The following is a 21,923-nucleotide window of genomic DNA, read 5'->3' as shown; positions in this document are numbered from 1 at the left end:
GGGATTTTATTGTTATAAATTTAGGTGCTGCTACTTCAGATTAATTAATTTCTTTAAGTGATGATCAAAAAGAGTCATAGGGCCCTGGTCCAGTGAACACATCAGTGGTCTTCAGACGAGAGCCAAACAAACCACCTTTTCCTACGTGCCGGCATCTCTGGTGCCTCTTCTGATTAGACACAAGGTCATCATAGTGCCACTCATTTTTTACATCCTTTTAGACCTACTAATCAGAAGAGGCGCCAGGGATGACGGGGGGGTAGTAGGTTCTCAAGGTATTAGTCCGATGGCTACGGACGACCATTGTGGCTACTGCTCCGAAGTCCTGCAAATCTTTTTGCTCAACTCAATTTCTTCAAGATTTGAAAAATATGGATCATTTTTTTTTTTTAAATACATTATCACATCTGTTCATGATTGCATCTGGCACTGCATCTCAGCTCCATCGATTAGCTGCAATTCCAGGCACAACCTGTGGACAAGGGTGGCGCTGTTTTTGGAAGAAAAAAAAATCAGCCATGTTTGGACAACCCCTTTAAGGAGACTAATAGGACATATTAGACACAAAGACTTTGGGAAAGTTGCATGCCCGGACGCTGTATGGATGCACAGAGAGTCATTGCTGCTCCATAATATTGCGCTGTATTTTCCCTTAGAAGAAAGTACCGAATGCTTGAGTGAAACCCACCAATGACTGCCATTACAGGGCCACAGAGAGATGGGGCATTGCACAGGGTCTGGCTTCCTGGAATGAATTAGGAAGATCTGGATGAACAGTCCTACGGGTCTCATTATTTGAACCTCAGAAAGGACTGACGTTTATCAGAAAGCCATTCTGTATCTGGGGCTGCAATCTTTGGAGTCTTCTGTGATGTCCCTTTAAATCTCACTCACAGATTTAACCGATATACCAGAAATATCCTTCAGTGGAAATAAGTTATTGCCTCTGAAACGGTTAAACCACTTTTTATTGGATAGGAAGAATAATGATTGATGTATTTATTACGAGCGGAGAGGTCCGCAGCGACCGTCAATGTGCCTAAGAGAGACACCGGCTGATCAATAACTACATTGCCACTAAGGGGTGGCATTAAATATTGACGAGCTGCCTGGCGAATCCTAAAGGGCAGAACATTCAGCTTCACGGCCGGGAGATTAAACAGAGTTTATTGAGAATCCACATCGAGCTGAAGAGCTCACATAAAAATGATTTTGGCTTCTTCGAAGGACAATCTGTATCAATCACATCAAAGGGAAGGAAAACTTTCATTAAGTTTGTCACTTGTTTTTGATTCTTCTCATATCGACCTGAAGCTTCCAGATGCTCTTAAAGGGCAATGCTTCTGAAATGAATCTGGGAATCAATCAGTATAACCACAATTGCCACTCTCCCTTTCACTCAGCTTTTCTAGATCCCTGAGTGGCAAGTCCTAGTTAGGCACTTACTTATACAACTATCTTCTATATTACTACATATCTAGAAGGGGACATCACAATGGGGGCGATAACTGGACAACACCCTTATATACATCCTATAATGGGGCCACCTGACTGCAGCCACCACAAGGGGGTGCTTATGAGTTTATTGTATAATCTACGTTTTTGCGCCCTCTAGTGGTGGCTGCAGGCAGCAAGAATTTTATAACTTTTCATTTACTGTGAAGGGAATCTGGAGCTCAGAATCAGAAAAGATTCAGCTTGAATAGCAAGATTCAACTTTAGTCCCTACCACTAGGAATAACCAATAATGCATAACATATTGGCTAATATAAACCAAGGCAGGCAAATATTTTTAGGTACTTATCCTGAGTATTATCTTTTGAATCTCCTTTTAAATAATGAATAACAGGAGTTATGGTGTATATATGGTTCCCGCCTGCAATAATGTACAAATTACACAGTGCTATAAATTACACTTGGATAGGTATGATCCACCTAGTGGTCAGAACAGGCATTGCAATTGTAAAAACAACATTTATTTATGTATTTTTTATTTATTTTACTCACTTATATAGCGCCATTAATTCCACAGCGCTTTACAGACATCATGAAATATTTCCCATCTTCTAACTGTATTGAATAAGTGCATTCACTGTTCATACAGTGGTTTAACCTGATTGCAAAAAGTTATTAAAGTGGTTGTACAGGATTAAAAATTCATGTCCGGTTTCTTGCACAAAACAGCTTCACCTCTGCCCATGGTTGTGTCTGGCATCAGCTTAGTTGAACGAATAGGGCTGAGCTGCAATACCACACACAGCCTGTGGACAGGGGTGGCGCTGTTTTTGCAAGAAATCAGTCTTATTTTTCAGTCTATTGACCCTGATGTGGCTGGACCCTATTATTGCTGCAGGACTGGATCTCAATGGGTTCTCGGATCCGGTCTCTACTTTATACTAACGCCATCCCCAGGTGTAATGGATGGTAACGTGCTCTGCTCCCCACATATACAGAGCAGGGTCTAATCCATTCTCATTAAGTCAATTGAGTAAGCCATGTTGCTTAAGAGAAGGCTTTTACTGCGGTTATAAATCATTTATACAGCGAGGCAGCGGCGGCCTGCCAGACCTAAATAATAACTTCCATGACTCTCCAAATTACCGGAACTGTAAATCACCGGGCCTTTAACCCTCGAGGACACAAGGCATTCACGTCCTTTGGTGACAAAACTCCAAAAAGTCCAGGTCAGTTGAGAATTTGGGAACACCCAGGAGCTTTGTGCCTATGCTTATAGCGAACGGGCGTCCACCATGAGCGCAGAGAAAGGGATGAGTACATGGCTGTGGTGGCCAGCAAGGTTTCTCCTCTCATGGTGGCTGTGGGCAACTCCAACACTTTTTGCAAGCGATACCTTGTTATACTTGAGGATTTGTGCCATTTTTGCTGGTTTACCAAATATATGTGATGTTAGAACGTATGTCCATAGGGGGCATTTATGGTGGCACGTATTAGTACCCTCCATCTAGCGGTATGGTGGGGTCACTTACAGTTGTGCTCAAAAGTTTACATACCCCGGCAGAATTTTTCCTTCCTTGGCCTTGTTTCAGAGAATATGAATGATAACAAAAGAAACTTTTTCTCCACTCATGGTTATTGGTTGGGTGAAGCCATTTATTGTCAAACTACTGTGTTTTCTCTGTTTAAATCTTAATGACAACCAAAAACATCCAAATGACCCTGATCAAAAGTTCACATACCCTGGTGATTTTGGCCTGATAACATGCACAGAATTTGACACAAATGGGTTTGAATGGCTAGTAAAGGTAACATCCTCACCTGTGACTTGTTTGCTTGTAATCAATGTGTGTGCATAAAAGCTGAGTGAGTTTCTGGGATCCAGACAGACTCTTGCATCTTTCATCCAGCCACTGACATTTCTGGATTGTGAGTCATGGGGAAAGCAAAGGAATTGTCAACGGATCTACGGGAAAAGGTAGTTGAACTGTATAACACAGGAAAGGAATACAAAAAATATCCAAGGAATTGATAATGCCAGTCAGCAGCATTCAAACTGTGATTAACAAATGGAAAATCAGGGGCTCTGTAAAAACCAAACCACGGTCAGGTAGACCAACAATAATTTCGGCCACAAATGCCAGGAAAATTGTTCGGGATGCAAAGAAAAACCCACAAATAACATCAGCTGAAATTCAGGACTCTCTGAAAACTAGCGGTGTGGCTGTTTCAAGATGCACAATAAGGAGGCACTTGAAGAAAAATGGGCTGCATGGTCGAGTCGCCAGAAGAAAGCCATTACTGCGCAAATGCCACAAAGTATCTCGCCTACAATACGCCAAACAGCGCAGAGACAAGCCTCAAAACGTCTGGAACAAGATAATTTGGAGTGATGAGACCAAAATTGAACTTTTTGGCTACAACCATAAACGTTACATTTGGACAGAGGTCAACAAGGCCTATGATGAAAGGAACACCATTCCTACAGTAAAGCATGGGGGTGGATCGCTGATGTTTTGGGGATGTGTGAGCTACAAAGGCACAGGAAACTTGGTAAAAGTTGAAGAAAAGATGAATGCAGCATGTTATCAGCAAATACTGGAGGCAAATTTGCACTCATCAGCCCGGAAGCTGCGAATGGGACGTACTTGGACCTTCCAACATGACAACGATCCAAAACACAAGGCCAAGTCGATCTGTGATTGGCTACAGCAGAACAAAGTGAAGGTTTAGGAGTGGCCATCTCCGTCTCCTGACCTCAATATCATTGAGCCACTCTGGGGAGATCTCAAGCGCGCAGCTCATGCTAGACCGCCCAGGAATTTACTGGAACTGGAGGCTTTTTGCCAAGAAGAATGGGCAGCTTTACCGTCTGAGGAAATAAAGAACCTCATCCACAACTACTACAAAAGACTTCAAGCTGTCATTGATGTTAGAGGGGGCAATACATGGTATTAAGAACTGTGTTATGTGAAATTTTGATCAGGGTCATTTGGATGTTTTTGGTTGTCATTAAGATTTAAAAAGAGAAAACACAGTAGTTTGACAATAAATGGCTTCACCCAACCAATAACCATAAGTGGGGAAAAAGTTTTTTTTCTTATCATTCATATTCTCTGAAACAAGGCCAAGAAAGGAAAAATTCTGCCGGGGTATGTAAACTTTTGAGCACAACTGTACATAGCGCTAGCCCTTAGAGCATGTTGACCCCCATCGGAGGTGATCACATCAACGATCCCACTGTATGCCGCCCCCCACGAGCCATACGTGTATCCATGTACTCGGGATATCGCCTCTTTATGTTCTCTCGGTCGCTTCTCGTTTTTCTTCTCTATGTATGACGGAAAATCAATGGCTTTGAACCTGGAGGAAGTGTGATGGCCTCGGGTGTTTAGCAGAAGAGTAGTTTTCTACTTTGCCGTCTCATGATGAATATCCGAGGAGAGATGACGGATAAATCTTTTCCCAGGCAGTTATTTTTTTTAGCTTTCTTTTACGGCATTAATTATATCTAGAGTACAGACCAAAAGTTTGGACACACCTTCTCATTTAAAGATTTTTCTGTATTTTCATGACTATGAAAATTGTACATTCACACTGAAGGCATCAAAACTATGAATTACCACATGTGGAATTACTGTATATACTTAACAAAAAAAGTGTGAAACAACTGAAAATATGTCTTATATTCTAGGTTCTTTAGCCACCTTTTGCTTTGATGACTGCTTTGCACACTCTTTGCATTCTCTTGATGAGCTTCAAGAGGTAGTCACCGAAAATGGTCTTCCAACAATCTTGAAGGAGTTCCCAGAGATGCTTAGCACTTGTTGGCCCTTTTGCCTTCACTCTGCGGTCCAGCTCACCCCAAACCATCTCGATTGGGTTCAGGTCTGGTGACTGTGGAGGCCAGGTCATCTGGCGTAGCACCCCATCACTCTCCTTCTTGGTCAAATAGCCCTTACACAGCCTGGAGGTGTGTTTGGGGTCATTGTCCTGTTGAAAAATAAATGATGGTCCAACTAAACGCAAACCGGATGGAATAGCATGCCGCTGCAAGATGCTGTGGTAGCCATGCTGGTTCAGTATGCCTTCAATTTTGAATAAATCCCCAACAGTGTCACCAGCAAAGCACCCCCACACCATCACACCTCCTCCTCTATGCTTCACGGTGGGAACCAGGCATGTAGAGTCCATCCGTTCACCTTTTCTGCGTCACACAAAGACATGGTGGTTGGAACCAAAGATCTCAAATTTGGACTCATCAGACCAAAGCACAGATTTCCACTGGTCTAATGTCCATTGCCTGTGTTCTTTATCCCAAACAAGTCTCTTCTGCTTGTTGCCTGTCCTTAGCAGTGGTTTCCTAGCAGCTATTTTGCCATGAAGGCCTGCTGCACAAAGTCTCCTCTTAACAGTTGTTGTAGAGATGTGTCTGCTGCTTGAACTCTGTGTGGCATTGACCTGGTCTCTAATCTGAGCTGCTGTTAACCTGCGATTTCTGAGGCTGGTGACTCGGATAAAATTATCCTCAGAAGCAGAGGTGACTCTTGGTCTTCCTTTCCTGGGGCGGTCCTCATGTGAGCCAGTTTCTTTGTAGCGCTTAATGGTTTTTGCAACTGCACTTGGGGACACTTTCAAAGTTTTCCCAATTTTTCGCACTGACTGACCTTTATTTCTTAAAGTAATGATGGCCACTCGTTTTTCTTTACTTCGCTGATTTTTTCTTGCCATAATACAAATTCTAACAGTCTATTCAGTAGGACCATCAGCTGTGTATCCACCTGACTTCTGCACAACACAACTGATGGTCCTAACCCCATTTATAAGGCAAGAAATCCCACTTATTAAACCTGACAGGGCACACCTGTGAAGTGAAAACCATTTCCGGTGACTACCTCTTGAAGCTCATCAAGAGAATGCCAAGAGTGTGCAAAGCAGTCATCAAAGCAAAAGGTGGCTACTTTGAAGAACCTAGAATATATGACATATTTTCAGTTGTTTCACACTTTTTTGTTAAGTATATAATTCCACATGTGTTAATTCATAGTTTTGATGCCTTCAGTGTGAATGTACAATTTTCATAGTCATGAAAATACAGAAAAATCTTTAAATGAGAAGGTGTGTCCAAACTTCTGGTCTGTACTGTATGTCGAGAGACTCTTTATGAACATGGTCGAGAAAAATCAGCAAAAATAAAAATAGGACCAAATCAGGGAGTGAATTTGACATTTTTAATCACGAGGCAAAAAAAACCTTTTGACAAAATTGTACAAATGTAGTGCTTTGTGGTTTTAACTTGAACTAACAATATCAAAGTGATCTAGAATTAAAGAAAACTCTATCTGACCCATCTTTTTAGTTAAACACATTTTTGGAAAACTTAGGTGACCCCGGATAAAGTGGTTATAGAAGATTAAAAAAAAATAGCTTTCTTCCCAAAACACCACACTTGTATACAGATTGCATTTGTTATTGCAGATCAGCCTCATACTATTTAATTGAACTAAGTTGCAATACCAGACTCAACCTGTGGACAGGTGTGGTGCCGTTTCTGAAAACGGTTGTACAGAGTTAGAAAGACTAGGCTGCTTCCTTCTAGAAACAGCACCCACTCTTGTCCGTGGGTGATATCTGGTGTTACACTTTATTGATGTGAAAGCGGCTGAGCTGCAGTACCAGACACAACCTGTGGACAGATGTGGCGCACTTTTTGAAATAAAAAAAAGCCTTACATTTTAAACCCTGCTCCTGTTTTTCCTGGGAACACCACCAACGTATTTAGAAACATGGTTTCATCGTCAGAAATCATGGGACCGGCTTTGGGAGACTGGTCAATGCGGCCAGCTGTGGCAGCTCCCACAAGAGTGAACATAATGGGGAAAAAGTTAGGGATCAGTTTAGAATCTTTTTTTCTTAGTATCCTAGAAAATTGACAAAGTAGAAATAATCCAAAAAGTTAATAATGTTCTAGATATGAAAATGTAATGATGACGCAATGGTGTCTTCTTCTTGTCTCCTCTGTAGATGGGATCCATAGTGTGACCGCCCAATGTGTCCTGCGCGTCCTCATCATCACAGAAGACATGTTGTCCAACAGCATCACGGTTCGTCTGGAGAACATGTCTCAGGAGCGCTTCCTGTCCCCCTTGTTGACTAGTTTTTTGGAGGGAATATCCACCGTGTTGGCCACCCCAAAAGAAGACATCTTCATCTTCAACATCCAGAACGACACCGACGTGAAGAGCTCCATACTCAACGTCAGCTTCTCTGCCCTCGTTCCCCAAGGAGACCGCTCGCAGTTTTTCAGCTCAGAAGACCTTCAGGAGCAGCTATACATGAAGAGGATGACGCTGACCTCGGCCTCCATGGTGAAGGTCCTGCCGTTCGATGATAACGTCTGTCTGCGTGAACCCTGTGAGAACTACATGAAGTGTATATCTGTGCTCAAATTTGACAGCTCGGCACCATTCATCGCTTCAGAGTCCATACTTTTCCGTCCAATTCACCCCATCACTGGATTACGTTGCCGGTGCCCTCAAGGCTTCACCGGGGATTATTGTGAAATCGAGATTAACCTTTGCTACTCCAACCCTTGTCAAAATGGAGGCGTCTGTGCCAGAAGAGAAGGAGGCTACACGTGTATATGCCAGGATCGCTTCACAGGTCAGTGTTTGTGGGTCCCTCCAGTGGACTGTCGAGAGCTATGAGGTTGTGCGGTGGCATAATGGGCTAATATTGTGTCACTATGAGCTTAAATGGCAGTGTCATGATCTACATGGTGGTCATGTTGGTGTTATATATGGGAGGCTTGCATGATGTCTCTATAGAGCTGTATGTTGGTAAGGTGGCATAATATGGTGCCATTGCAAAGCTGCGGTTGATATGTTGTGCTACCAAAATGGTGTTCATGACCAGCATTCAGATATTTGTGACCCATGTGGGGGCATCTTTGGCTAATTTGATGGCTTTATTGGTTTTAGACATTTCCAACCTATATATTGGCCATTGGAGAGCAGAAGAAATGAGGAAAATTAGGTTTATGCTCAGTGTCTCCAGTTGACCTATGTTTGTGAAAGACTGTATGTCACATTTGGAAAAATCGCAAATGTCAGGTAGCCAATATGTCTAGAAAGTTACCCTTTGTCATAATTCGAGTTGAGCAAAAACATTCGCAGGAGCTTAGTCCAGTGGCCAGTACATGTTGGCTTTCTGTTGCCACCAGACCAAAGACTAACAAACCTCCTACCACGCATGATGTAATATACTACTCGGAAGAGGCGTCGAGGATGCTGCAGGAAGTATGAGGTTTTCAAGGTTCTGGTCCGGTGGTCTCGGACTATCAACGTGGCCGCTGGACTAGGGTCCTCCAAATCTTTTTAGTTCGCTCTAGTCGTAATGCCCCTCAGTAAAATTGTCTCCTAAAGTCTATATGGCCATACGTTGCACTAGAAGGTCTGGCGATAACGATGGAACCAGCTGAACATCTAATGTATATTATCTGTTTGACCAAAGCTCTATCTGCAAGAGAAAAAAAGGTCGGTCATATTGAATTTTAGCATGCCTAATCCTATTGTTCTCCATGGAAATAACCTGCGACCAGAGGTATCTGATAGCATCTCAGTCAGCGGCCCGACAGCTGCAGCCGTGGACTTTTGGAGAACCAATCAATGAGCCACTTGACTTGGTCAGACATAAACAGAAAGCGTCTTAAAGTGTTTGGCACCAGTGGCTCCAGGGATCAGCCCCGAATCACCCATCACTATAAATATAATATAAAAACTGACAGTAAAGTTTTTCTTTTTGTTTCTTCACATAATACGATTGTTGACTGGTCGAGCGGTAAAATGCTTTACATTCTCTTGAGTCGGGCTCAGCAAACATTATAGATCAGCGCGTCGCGTTCCCTCGGGAGAAGACTTGTGTGGTCGGCTGGCTGACAATGAAACCAACGGGTGCCGCACGGTAATTCTGCGCTGTTTACCCAGTACGGCTCTGTTTACCATCATGAAGCTGGAGATGGTGCTGAATTCTAAGCAGCGTCCAGGGAATTGGTCTTGCGGAAGATGAATGCACGTGGCCAAGTCGTAGAATGAATGCAGGCGCTTGTGCCGCTTCTCCCAGGAAAATAAATGAGAAACGTTTGCAAGATGCGCAGAAACCACCTGGAGCCGGGGAGGTATCTCATCACGCACATGATAAATGTCTGAAAAGTCTGCTCTCAGTTATGTCGCTGTCCCTCAGCTTTCCCTACCTCCGGGGCTGCCGCACAGCTTTCCCTACCTCCTGGGCTGCCGCTCAGCTTTCCCTACCTCCTGGGCTGCCGCTCAGCTTTCCCTACCTCCTGGGCTGCCACTCAGCTTTCCCTACCTCCAGGGCTGCCGCTCAGCTTTCCCTACCTCCGGGGTCGCCGCTCAGCTTTCCCTACCTCCGGAGCCGCCACTCAGCTTTCCCTACTTCCGGGGCTGCCACTCAGCTTTCCCTACCTCCTGGGGCTGCCGCTCAGCTTTCCCTATCTCCGGGGCTGCCTCTCAGCTTTCCCTAACTCTAGGGCTGCTGCTCAGCTTTCCCTACCTCCGGGGCTGCCGCTCAGCTTTCCCTACCTCCTGGGCTGCCGCTCAACTTTCCCTACCTCCGGGGCTGCCGCTCAGCTTTCCCTACCTCCCACTCAGCTTTCCTTACCTCCCACTCAGCTTTCCCTACCTCCCACTCAGCTTTCCCTACCTCCCACTCAGCTTTCCCTACCTCCGGGGCTGTCGCTCAGCTTTCCCTACCTCCTGGGGCTGCCGCTCAGCTTTCCCTACCTCCTGGGCTGCCGCTCAACTTTCCCTATCTCCGGGGCTGCCGCTCAGCTTTCCCTACCTCCTGGGCTGCCGCTCAGCTTTCCCTAACTCTGGGGCTGCTGCTCAGCTTTCCCTACCTCCTGGGCTGCCACTCAGCCTTCCCTACCTCTGGGGCTGCCGCTCAGCTTTCCCTACCTCCGGGGCTGCCGCTCAGCTTTCCCTACCTCCTGGGCTGCCGCTCAGCTTTCCCTAACTCTGGGGCTGCCGCTCAGCTTTCCCTACCTCCTGGGCTGCCGCTCAGCTTTCCCTATGTCCTGGGCTGCCGCTCAGCTTTCCCTACCTCCTGGGCTGCCGCTCAGCTTTCCCTACCTCTGGGGCTGCCCCTCAGCTTTCCTTACCTCTGGGGCTGCTGCTCAGCTTTCCCTACCTCCTGGGGCTACCACTCAGCTTTCCCTACCTCCGGGGCTGCCACTCAGCTTTCCCAGATAGATTTATTATTTATGCAAAGATACTGGAGCAGGAGGCAATGCAAAGTGTTCAACAGGCTCCACACTTGCTGTGTGTCAATGTACAGTGGGTACGGAAAGTATTCAGACCCCTTTACATTTTTCACTCTTTGTTTCATTGCAGCCATTTGATAAATTCTAAAAAGTTAATTTTTTTTCTTATTAAAGTCACTCTGCACCCCATCTTGACTGAAAAAAAAAAACTGAAATTTAAAAAAAAAAAATATGAAATATCACAAAGTCTTAAGTATTCAGACCCTTTGCTCAGACACTCATATTTAAGTCACATGCTGTCCATTTCCTTGTGATCCTCCTTGAGATGGTTCTACTCCTTCATTGGAGTCCAGCTGTGTTTAATTGAACTGATAGGACTTGATTTGGAAAGGCACACACCTGTCTATATAAGACCTCACAGCTCACAGTGCATGTCAGACCAAATGAGAATCATGAGCTCAAAGGAACTACCCAAGGAGCTCAGAGACAGAATTGTGGCAAGGCACAGATCTGGCCAAGGTTACAAAAGAATTTCTGCATTACTAACGGTTCCTAAGAGCACAGTGGCCTCCGTAATCCTTAAATGGAAGAAGTTTGGGACCACCAGAAGTCTTCCTAGACCTGGCCGTCCAGCCAAACTGAGCAATCGTGGGAGAAGAGCCTTGGTGAGAGAGGTAAAGAAGAACCCCAAGATCACTGTGGCTGAGCTCCAGAGATGCAGTAGGGAGATGGGAGAAAGTTCCACAAAGTCAACTATCACTGCAGCCCCCCACCAGTCGGGCCTTTATGGCAGAGTGGCCCGACGGAAGCCTCTCCTCAGTGCAAGACATATGAAAGCCCGCATAGAGTTTGCTCAAAAACACATTAAGGACTCCCAGACTATGAGAAATAAGATTCTCTGGTCTGATGAGACGAAGATAGAACTTTTTGGTGATAATTCTAAGCGGTATGTGTGAAGAAAACCAGGCACTGCTCATCACCTGCCCAATGCAATCCCAACAGTGAAACATGGTGGTGGCAGCATCATGCTATGGGGGTGTTTTTCAGCTGCAGGGACAGGACGACTGGTTGCAATTGAAGGAAACATGAATGCGGCCAAGTACAGAGATATCCTGGATGAAAACCTCTTCCAGAGTGCTCTGGACCTCAGACTTGGCCGAAGGTTCACCTTCCAACAAGACAATGACCCTAAGCACACAACTAAAATAACAAAGGAGTGACCATTCTTGACTGGCCCTGCCAGAGCCCTGACCTAAACCCAATTGAGCGTCTCTGGAGAGACCTGAAAATGTCTGTCCACCAACGTTCACCATCCAACCTGACGGAACTGGAGAGGATCTGCAAGGAAGAATGGCAGAGGATCCCCAAATCCAGATGTGAAAAACTTGTTGCATTATTCCCAAGAAGACTCATGGCTGTCCTAGCTCAAAAGGTGCTTCTACTCAATACTGAGCAAAGGGTCTGAATACTTATGACCGTGTGATATTTCAGTTTTTATTTTTTAATAAATTTGCAAAAATTTCTACATTTCTGTTTTTTTTTTTCAGTCAAGATGGGGTGCAGAGTGTACATTAATGAGAAAAAATTAACTTTTTAGAATTTACCAAATGGCTGCAATGAAACAAAGAGTGAAAAATGTAAAGGGGTCTGAATACTTTCCGTACCCACTGTAATACTGGTAGGGGGACCTTTGGGCGAATGCTTCCTGTACACCCCCCCATGGCAACTGAACGTCCTTGGCTGTTATGACGACCATAATGACTGGTATATTGGTTGTCACCCAGCTTTTCCATGAATATATATACACATGTGGTCAAAATTGTTGGTACCCCTCGTTTAATGAAACAAAAAAAAACACAATGTTCACAGAAATAACTTGAATCTGACAAAAGTAATAATAAATTAAAAATCTATGAAAAAATGAACAAATGAAAGTCAGTCATTGCTTTTCAGCCCTGCTTCCACAGAATAAAAAAAATAAAATAAACTCATGAAATCGGCCTGGACAGAAATGATGGTACCCCTGAAAATAATGTGACAAAAGGGACATGTTAAATCAAGTTGTGTCCACTGATTAGCATCACAAGTGTCTACAATCTTGTATTCAGTCAGTGGGCCTGTATATAGGGCTACAGATACTCACTGTGCTGTTTGGTGACATGTTGTGTACCACACTCAACATGGACCAGAGGAAGCAAAGGAAAGAGTTGTCTCAGGAGATTAGAAAGAAAATTATAGACAGGCATTGTTATGCACACGCCCGGACTGACTGGCGTGTGCGTGTTTAGTGACCCCACTGGACCATGAACCGGAGAGTGCCTGGAGGGACGTAACTAAGTATCCACCCGATCCGACCAAGGTCGCACGACGGCTAACGACGCCAGTGCACCAGGGAGGAACCGAGCAGAGGGACCAGGTGCTACTCCAGGTCAGACCCCGGACACGGCTGTTGACCCACACCGGAGAATACAGGAACAGGCAGGTTAGGCTGGCACACTGACTGGTGGGTATAGGCAGGCACGGCAGGTATGCAGACAGGCTGGCACTGGTAACCACGACTGGTATGCAGGCAGGGAGTACTGGCAAGCACGGCTGGAGTGCCGAGAGGGAGGCACTAGCAGGTTGGAGCACAGGCTGGATAAGGTCCAGTACAGACTGGGACTCAGGAACAGAACCGCAGATGCGGTAGACAAGTAGAGCAGAGTGAGACCGCTGGAGCGGTGAACAAGAGCAGAGCAGGGCGAGACCGCCTGGAGCGGTGACAAAGGCAGAGCAGAGCGAGACCGCCTGGAGCGGTGAGCAAAGGCAGAGCAGAGCAAGACCGCCTGGAGCGGTGAGCAAAGGCAGAGCAGAGCGAGACCGCCTGGAGCGGTGAGCAAGAGCAGAGCGAGACCGCCTGGAGCGGTGAGCAAAGGCAGAGCAGAGCGAGGCCGCCTGGAGCGGTGATCAAAGGCAGAGCAGAGCGAGACCGCCTGGAGCGGTGAGCAAAGGCAGGGCAGAGCGAGACCGCCTGGAGCGGTGAGCAAAGGCAGAGCAGAGCGAGACCGCCTGGAGCGGTGAGCAAAGGCAGAGCAAAGCGAGACCACCTGGAGCGGTGAGCAAAGGCAGGGCAGAGCGAGACCGCCTGGAGCGGAGAGCAAAGGTAGAGCAGAGCGAGACCGCCTGGAGCGGTGGGCAAAGGCAGAGCAGGCAAGAACCGCCGGAGCGGTGAGCAAGGCAGAGCAGGCAAGAACCGCCGGAGCGGTGAGCAAGGCAGAGCAGGCAAGAACCGCTGGAGCGTTGAGCAAGGCAGAGAAGGCAAGAACCGCCGGAGCGGTGAGCAAGGCAGAGCAGGCAAGAACCGCCGGAGCGGTGAGCAAGGTAGAGCAGGCAAGAACCGCCGGAGCGGTGAGCAAAGGCAGAGCAGAGGGGACAGGGTTCTGTTCACACGGAACAGACTGGAAGGGAAAATCAGAACCAGAAACACACAAGATACTTGCAATGAAGTAGCGAGTGGACTCTAAACTCACAAACGGAAGTACAGCGACAACGAGTAGGAGTTAGGTGCAGGTTCAGACTCCGCAGAAAATGGGAAGGTAAGGACATAGAGAAAAACAGGAAACAGGCTAGGAGAGTGTTCAGACAGGAACTGAGTGTTCAGACAGGAACTGACACTGCAGCGAGATACAGGAGCGAGTCTGGGTATGCGGCCCCCAGAGGGCGGGACGAACCGGCTAGGAGCATGTTCAGACTGGCCTGGAAATACAGCCTCCAGGAAGGCAGACAGACAGGGAAGAGACACAGATAACAGATCTAGGTATGCGGCCCCTAGAAGGCGGGACAGTTCAGACAGGAACTGCTACTGAAAGAAATACAGGAGCCAGTCTGGGAATACAGTCCCCAGAGTGGTGGAAACAGACAAGAACAGAACAGGACCTGGCACATTCAGAGTCAAGGAGCACACTGAATGATAGCATTGCTCAGGCATCAACTACCAGGTGAAGCTAGTTTAAATATCCAATGACTAACAGCAATAGGCTGAGGACGCATTAGGGGTGTGCCCACAGCCGCTACAAGAAACAGGAAGTGACCGGGCCGCCGCCCTAAACAGTCAGAACAGAGACAAACAGACAGCATGGAAAGAAGCCAGGCTAGCACACTGGACTGATGAACAAGTTTGCGATCTTGCATAGTGGGAGATGGTGCCCTATGCAAGAACGCCGCCGGGTATTCTACAGGCATGCTAAAGGTAAAGGTTATAAGGCCATCTCCAAGCAGATTGATGTTCCTGTGACTACAGTTGCACATATTATTCAGAAATCTAAGATCCATGGGACTGTAGCCAACCTCCCTGGACGTGGCCGCAGGAGGAAAATTGAGGACAAATCAAAGAGACGGATAATACGAATGGTAGCAAAAAAGCCCAGGATAACTTCTAAAGAGATTAAAGGTGAACTTCAAGCTCAAGGAACATCAGTGTCAGATTGCACTATCCGTCGTTGTTTGATCCAAAGTGGACTTCATGGGAGACGACCAAGGAAAACACCATTGTTGAAAAAAAATCATAAAAAGCCAGACTGAAATTTGCCAAACTACATGTTGACAAGCCACAAAGCTTCTGGCAGAATGTCCTATGGACAGATGAAACAAAAATGAAAGTTTTTGGCAAGGCACATCAGCTCTATGTTCACAGATGGAAAAATGAAGCATATCAAGAAAAGAACACTGTCCCTACTGTGAAACATGGAGGAGGCTCTGTTATGTTCTGGGGCTGCTTTGCTACATCTGGCACAGCGTGTCTTGAATCTGTGCAGGGTACAATGAAATCTCAAGACTATCAAGGGATTCTAGAGAGAAATGTGCTGCTCAGTGTCAGAAAGCGTGGTCTCAGTCGCAGGTCATGGGTCTTGCAACAGGATAATGACCCAAAACACACAGCTAAAAACACCCAAGAATGGCGAAGAGGAAAACATTGGACTATTCTGAAGTGGCTTCTATGAGCCCTGACCTCAATCCTATTGAGCATCTTTGGAAAGAGCTGAAACATCTGGAAAAGGCAACCTTCAACCACGAGACAACTGGAGCAGTTTGCTCATGAGGAGTGGGCCAAAATACCTGTGGAGAGGTGCAGAAGTCTCATTGACAGTTACAGGAATCGTTTGATTGCAGTGATTGCCTCAAAAGGTCGTTCAACAAAATATTAAGTTAAGAAGAACCATCATTTCTGTCCAGGCCGATTTCATGAGTTTAATTTTTTTTTTTTAATTCTGTGGAAGCAGAAAAGCAATGTCTGACTTTCATTTGTTCATTTTCATAGATTTTTAATTTATTATTACTTTTGTCAGATTCAAGTTATTTCTGTGACCATTGTGGGTTTTTCTTTCATAAAACGAGGGGTACCAACAATTTTGACCACGTGTGTAGGTAAAAATGGAAATTTTTATCACTTAAAGGGGGTTCCCAGATTATACGTAGATGGCCTAAAAATAGGATCGGCTATTAATGTCTGCTCAGTGGTGTCATCCATAATGATAACCAATTGCCCGCGCAAGAGCTACAGGTTGGGAGGTAACTTTGCATTGCAGGTGTATAATTTTAGGACACCCCTTATGGTCGGAACATCCTGATCCATCTAAATGCTGCTCCCCTGTTGCAACATCATCATCACCAGGCCAATACTGACCCCCCAGGGAAGGGGTGTGGGTAGCAATGCACCGGGCACCTCCTGTGCCGCGCAGCTTGCGAGGTGGCTGATACCAGATGCCAGCAATGTTGGATCTGATGTATAACCGATGCCAGCTTGTCAGCTGCTCCACCCTGCTGAACTGCGTTATAAATACACAGCGCCCCCTGCTGGCAGACCGTGGACAGTAAATGCTTTTAGATGGGCTGCCGCGCTGTATGTAGCAGCTGGTGTTAATAAAAACATCTGTATTTTAGCAAAATGGATAAAGAGCACGTCCAGAGGAGACATTATTACATTTCCCGCTCTTGTCTTGCAGCCAGAGGTTCACAAAGCTAATTTCCAAGAACTCCGCGTTCCCCCTCGAAAAAGTGCATTGTTCTTTATAAATCCCTTCCTCTCCGCCCTTAACCCACTTAAACTCTCTCCTTAACCCTTGTTAAGCTGTTGCTCTTTCGGTCGTGGGTCCCTGGATCGTTCCACGGTTCCATCGGCATCGCCGGCTCCAGGCGGTACATGGGATTAAAGGAATGTGTTCTTCCTTGCCGAACATTTCCATTTTCGATTCCTTAAGGAATGTCTTGTGCTTGAGAAAGATAAAGGATTATTAATTTAAAACCTCGAGCTTCAGAGCCTGGGAGCACAGGCGGCATTAATGTGTTTCTGTTTAGACGACTTGCTTGGGCAAATCTTCCTTTAACACTTTAGGTTCCAAGCGGAAACTGACGCAAGGCATTATGGGTAACAGGCAAATATGGCCTAAGCCGAGGGGCCATCAGACTGAGTTCTGGCCCATCTGAGCTGCGTCCTTATAATTAAAAGATTAGTAATTACTCCTAATCGTGTTTTATATCTGCATAATCAACGGCACAATCTTCTTGGCCGCCGAACCCAAGTTATAATCGGCTTACAGGCAGATATAATGAGGCTGTATAACTGAGCGTACTATGGCGTCTACCTGCATCAGCCACATTACTGAGCTAGTGCCGTGTACGACCATAGCACCAACATTAGCAGCTCAGCTCCACTGTACTCCTGCCCCAATACCGTCTGGAAACATGTCAACCCCGCACCTTTTTGGCCCAGGACTCTGCAAATTTTTTAGGATTGTTTCCCCAAAATTTGGGACAGTTATAAAATGAACGTCAACACATGAACTTCCTATAGATTCGTATTATGGCCCCATAGACTCCCTTAAAAGCAATGCATTTATGGTATAATACCGCAATAACGTGACATGCATTGTAGCGTCTACGAAAAGTTAAAGGTACAATATAGATTTCTATGTAGCGGATGGTTTGGCTGACAGCTTTCTCTCCTGAGCCCCCCATACACAGGAACGATTGGCTCGGCTGGGCACTGCTATGATTTCTATGAGACTTTTAGCATCGACTTAAGTCTCTGCAGATCAAAAGGATCAGTCGTTGAAATTTAACATCCTGGATCATCTGTGGGCGAATAATTAGGAGGCCCCCATACAACCCTCCGAAATAGGCCTGTTCGCTGACTTTTATCCAATGTGTATGGGGGGCTTTTTCTGTCTCCGGCACCACCATGAACTGCTCTTGTCACTTAGGCGTAAAGCTGACCATAAACTTGTCTTTACCCAACAGCCATGAGCCCCAACTTTCCTATAAATATGGCCGCCGGCTCGAAAGGAATTGCTGATAAGCGACCACTCACTTTGCCGCCACTTATCTTCATAGAGTAAATAATTGAAGTGGAAACAATAATTGTATGACCTTAAAGGGAGATATTTCCATCCCAGTATATAGCAGGTGTAATAATAATGTTAGCAAATACCTCCAATTAGAAATGTGGTATAGTTCTCCTGATAACCTATGTCACTTACCCCATGTGCAGGGCACTGCAGTAGCTTAGGTATCCATGGTTATGACCACTAACAATTAACTGTCACTATATAAGTAATTGTAACAATAGATACCTAAGCTACTGCAATGCCCTTGCACATGGGGTAAGCGACATAGCTTATCAGAAGAACTATACTATATTTCTAATTGGAGGTATTTGCTAATATTAGAAACTAATAATATTTGCTACTATATATAGGGATAAGATCTTCGAGATGGGAATACCCCTTTAAGTGTAGTCACCATTGACGTTGGTTCGATGAAACCTTTTTTCCACGGCCAGACATCTCTATCAGTTAATTGGATCATTGTTTGGGACAATTCCGATTGGTTCGTCATATATGCCGCCATCCTATTATAGAAGGCGCTCGGTAATTATAGATGTGCAGTTTCCCATCGGCAATCTTCTAATGAGGCAGAGATACATAGATGAGAGATACGGACTAATGGAGTAAGATCCTCGGATCCAGGGTGGTCCCTCCGAGAGGAGGCGACATTGTCAGCGACGTCTCTGTGGACGTACAGTGGGGACTACGTGATTTCCAAGCAAAGGATGGAAGACAGGACTATTTGCTTCTTTCCCGCTATCGGTGATCTGAAAACAGATTCCTGCATGTTTTGTAGGGAAAAGCGAACTTCTCATTTATCAGACCTGGGGACACAGGGGACCTTGTAATAAATTATTCTCAAGTAAGGACGGTTCACCTAAAATTGATTTCATGATGCTGGTCTTAAAGGGACAGTGCCACGTGCAGCGTTACATAAGAGATTGGTTCATAGTAGGATTTAGGATAACCTATATGGTGGCCATAATGGCTTTGACGGCCAAGGTAAAACCAATGGTTACCCATCCTACTGCTCCCATCTGTTGTAATCATTACCTTCCTATGGAGTTTGATAGAAGCAAGATGGCACTTATGGGTTATACATATGGGATTTTTTGGAGGCACCTCTTTGTTTTTGAAGAGGTAGCTATAGGGGCTCCATTGGTAGCAATTGCATCCAGGTCCTGGTTGCACACGGTGGTCCCTCTGCCACATAAGAACACACCAGTGTTATCAATGGCACAAGGTAGGTGGGGTCCCCGTGACGAATTTTGAATTGTGCCTCAAGAGCAAATGACTCCTCTGGTCACTTCGTAGCCTTCAGGGTATCAGGGTTCCTATTTACGGCAATGACATAATCCCGTAAAAAAAATTAAAAATCTTCTCCCCCGACAAGTTTAGGACCTTTTGCTGCTTTCATATTTTTATACTGGTGAGGGCCCCCATCTGTGCAGTACTAGATGGCACGAGGCCGTTCCCACCTGTCCTTGGCCTATACCTATTGGTGAAGATCAGTACTAACTAGATCTTTCTTCACCCGGGGTAAAAAATTAGAGGTTTTTAAAAACATGCCTGTAACAGTGCCACCCTTGTTCACAGGTTGTGTTTGGTATTGCTTCCGGGTTGTTTTTTTTAAGTGATTGGAGCTAAGCTGTGGGACCACACTCAACCTATGGACAGGTACGGAGCTGATTTGGCAAGAAGACACTTTTCTAATCCTGTGCGGAGTGTCTTGTTGGCACCGTTCCTGGCACTCACCACCCATGACTTGTGCCTCGTTACCCCTCCTTGATATCATACCAGATCAGGTTTCTAGTTTTGCACATTTTTGGGAAGAGGCTCCTGTGAGTCGCCGACTCTCCTGCCGTTGGGTACACTTTAGCTGCAGATACCATGTGCCAGGTGTGCCCAACTATCAGGTGGGTGCAGCTTGTCATCAAGTGAATGGAGGAGGGAGCGTGCTGACGGGTGCAATCATAAATCATGTTTTTCCTGGCAGACTGGCATCCCCTCCTTTATCCCCCCCCCCCCCCCCCCCCCCGGTTGTTACTGGCACACACGGTGCTGACAGGCCAACATTAATGAAGGTGTCTGCAGCGATTTCCCCGCACATGCATATATTAACCATAAAAAAAAATGGAAATCACATCAGAAAAAAAAAGATGCACAAAAGCCTCAAAAACAAATCTATTGAATTCTTCCGTAATGTGTAATTATTTGTAAGATAAGCTAAGCCTGCAATAATTAACCCCCGCCATAAGAAACCATCTGCAATCCAGTTAACATTCCTTGCTGGTATCTGCTTCACGTTTCCCGATTTTCTGCGCCGCATAGAAAAACATCCATAATTCCGGGAGAAGTCAACAAAGGAAATGTTATTAATTAAAGCAGAAAATTCAATCAGGAACAATATGAAATGGCGAAACTGCAGACGACTTAGAAGGAAACAGCCCTGTAATGCACCAATAGAAATTATTTTTCAGGAGATCAGGTTGCCCACATAGTATTTATTTGCCCAGTATATAGAACTGGTCCCATTGTTGGGGACATGGTGCCTTGCAGCAAAGTGACACATTCACAATCCTCGTGGGCGAGTCTTTTACTCAGGGGAAGAGCTTCATCCAAATAGTCCTCCATCACAATCACCTCCTTCTCCCTTTCTACCCCTTATGGCGGAGGCAGTCGTGTAGCAGATGTAAAACTGCTCATGGATCGATATACATTTTTATGATAGTCCCTGTGCAACATCAGCTGCTTCTGGTTTGTGCCAATTACCATTTCTTTGCTTATCACCAGTACAGGTTGTGTTTTTTAATATCTGGATATTATCTGATATTACTCTTCCCTTGATTCTATATATAATCCAGATCTGAGATTATATTGTTTATCATTCAATCATCTGTCAATTATTCCAGACACATAGCTGGAAGGTATAACGGAATCCATTAGTGGCACTAAGGAGACTTCATCTGTAGAGATAAGAGCTTGAAATTGTGGGAAACCTGTGAACCTGCCAGTCTTGTGAGAATACTAACCCTAGTAATTCACATACAAAGCAGTATAGTGAGGTCATTATCTTACCTAGAACATGTCAAAGGGGCAGGCCCATTATATCCCACAGATGGCCGTAAAGCAGTGGATCAGAAGAAGCACAGCTGAGAGCTTTTTTTCTACTATACTGCTAAAATTTTAAAAATTCAGTATTGCCCATATACATCAGAATATATCTACTATAATACCGCCTCTATATACAGGAATGTACCTAATATAATACTACCCCCAATATGCAAGAATATAACTACTATAATACAGTCCTCTATATACAGGAATATAACTACTATAATACTGCCCCCTATGTACAAGAATATAACTGCTATAATACTGCCCCTATGTACAAGAATATAACTGCTATAATACTGCCCCCTATATACAAGAATATATCTACTATAATAATGCTCCTATGTGCAAGAATATAACTACTATAATACCGCCCCCTATATACAAGAATATATCTACTATAATACTGCTCCCTATGTACAAGAATATAGCTACTATAATACTGCTCCTATGTACAAGAATAGAACTCCTATAATACTGAAGAGAAAAGTAAGGTACATCCAGGACTGGGTCCTCATAAAAAATTCTTCTTTATTGCAAATCCATAAAAAACTCCAGACAGAGTAATCGCATATTAGAGCTGCATTCCTCCAGGACATATAGTTTGTCTAGTTTTAGTTTAGAGTATGTATGCAATGACTAAGGACGTAACTGTCTGAAACGCGTATGCGATTACTCTGGAGTTTTTTATGGATTTGCAATAAAGAGGAATT

At 45.1% G+C, this 21,923-nt stretch overlaps 1 protein-coding gene across 3 annotated transcripts in view; it reads left to right on the top strand.

Moving 5' to 3' along the window:
- Window positions 1–21,923, top strand: part of CELSR3 (cadherin EGF LAG seven-pass G-type receptor 3) — a 137,519-nt gene that overhangs the window by 32,262 nt on the left and 83,334 nt on the right. For all 3 annotated transcript variants that reach the window (XM_073644901.1, XM_073644900.1, XM_073644902.1), the window contains exon 2: window positions 7,480–8,118. In XM_073644901.1, coding sequence (XP_073501002.1) covers window positions 7,480–8,118 — 639 coding nt within the window. The remainder of the gene's footprint in view (window positions 1–7,479; window positions 8,119–21,923) is intronic.

This window comes from Phyllobates terribilis, unplaced genomic scaffold (assembly GCF_046119375.1).
Source record: "Phyllobates terribilis strain yellow unplaced genomic scaffold, ASM4611937v1 Scaffold_8__6_contigs__length_399053987, whole genome shotgun sequence".
NCBI lineage: Eukaryota > Metazoa > Chordata > Amphibia > Anura > Dendrobatidae > Phyllobates > Phyllobates terribilis.
The sequence above is the reverse complement of the archived record's forward strand: the minus strand, read 5'-3'. Positions and strand labels throughout refer to the sequence as shown.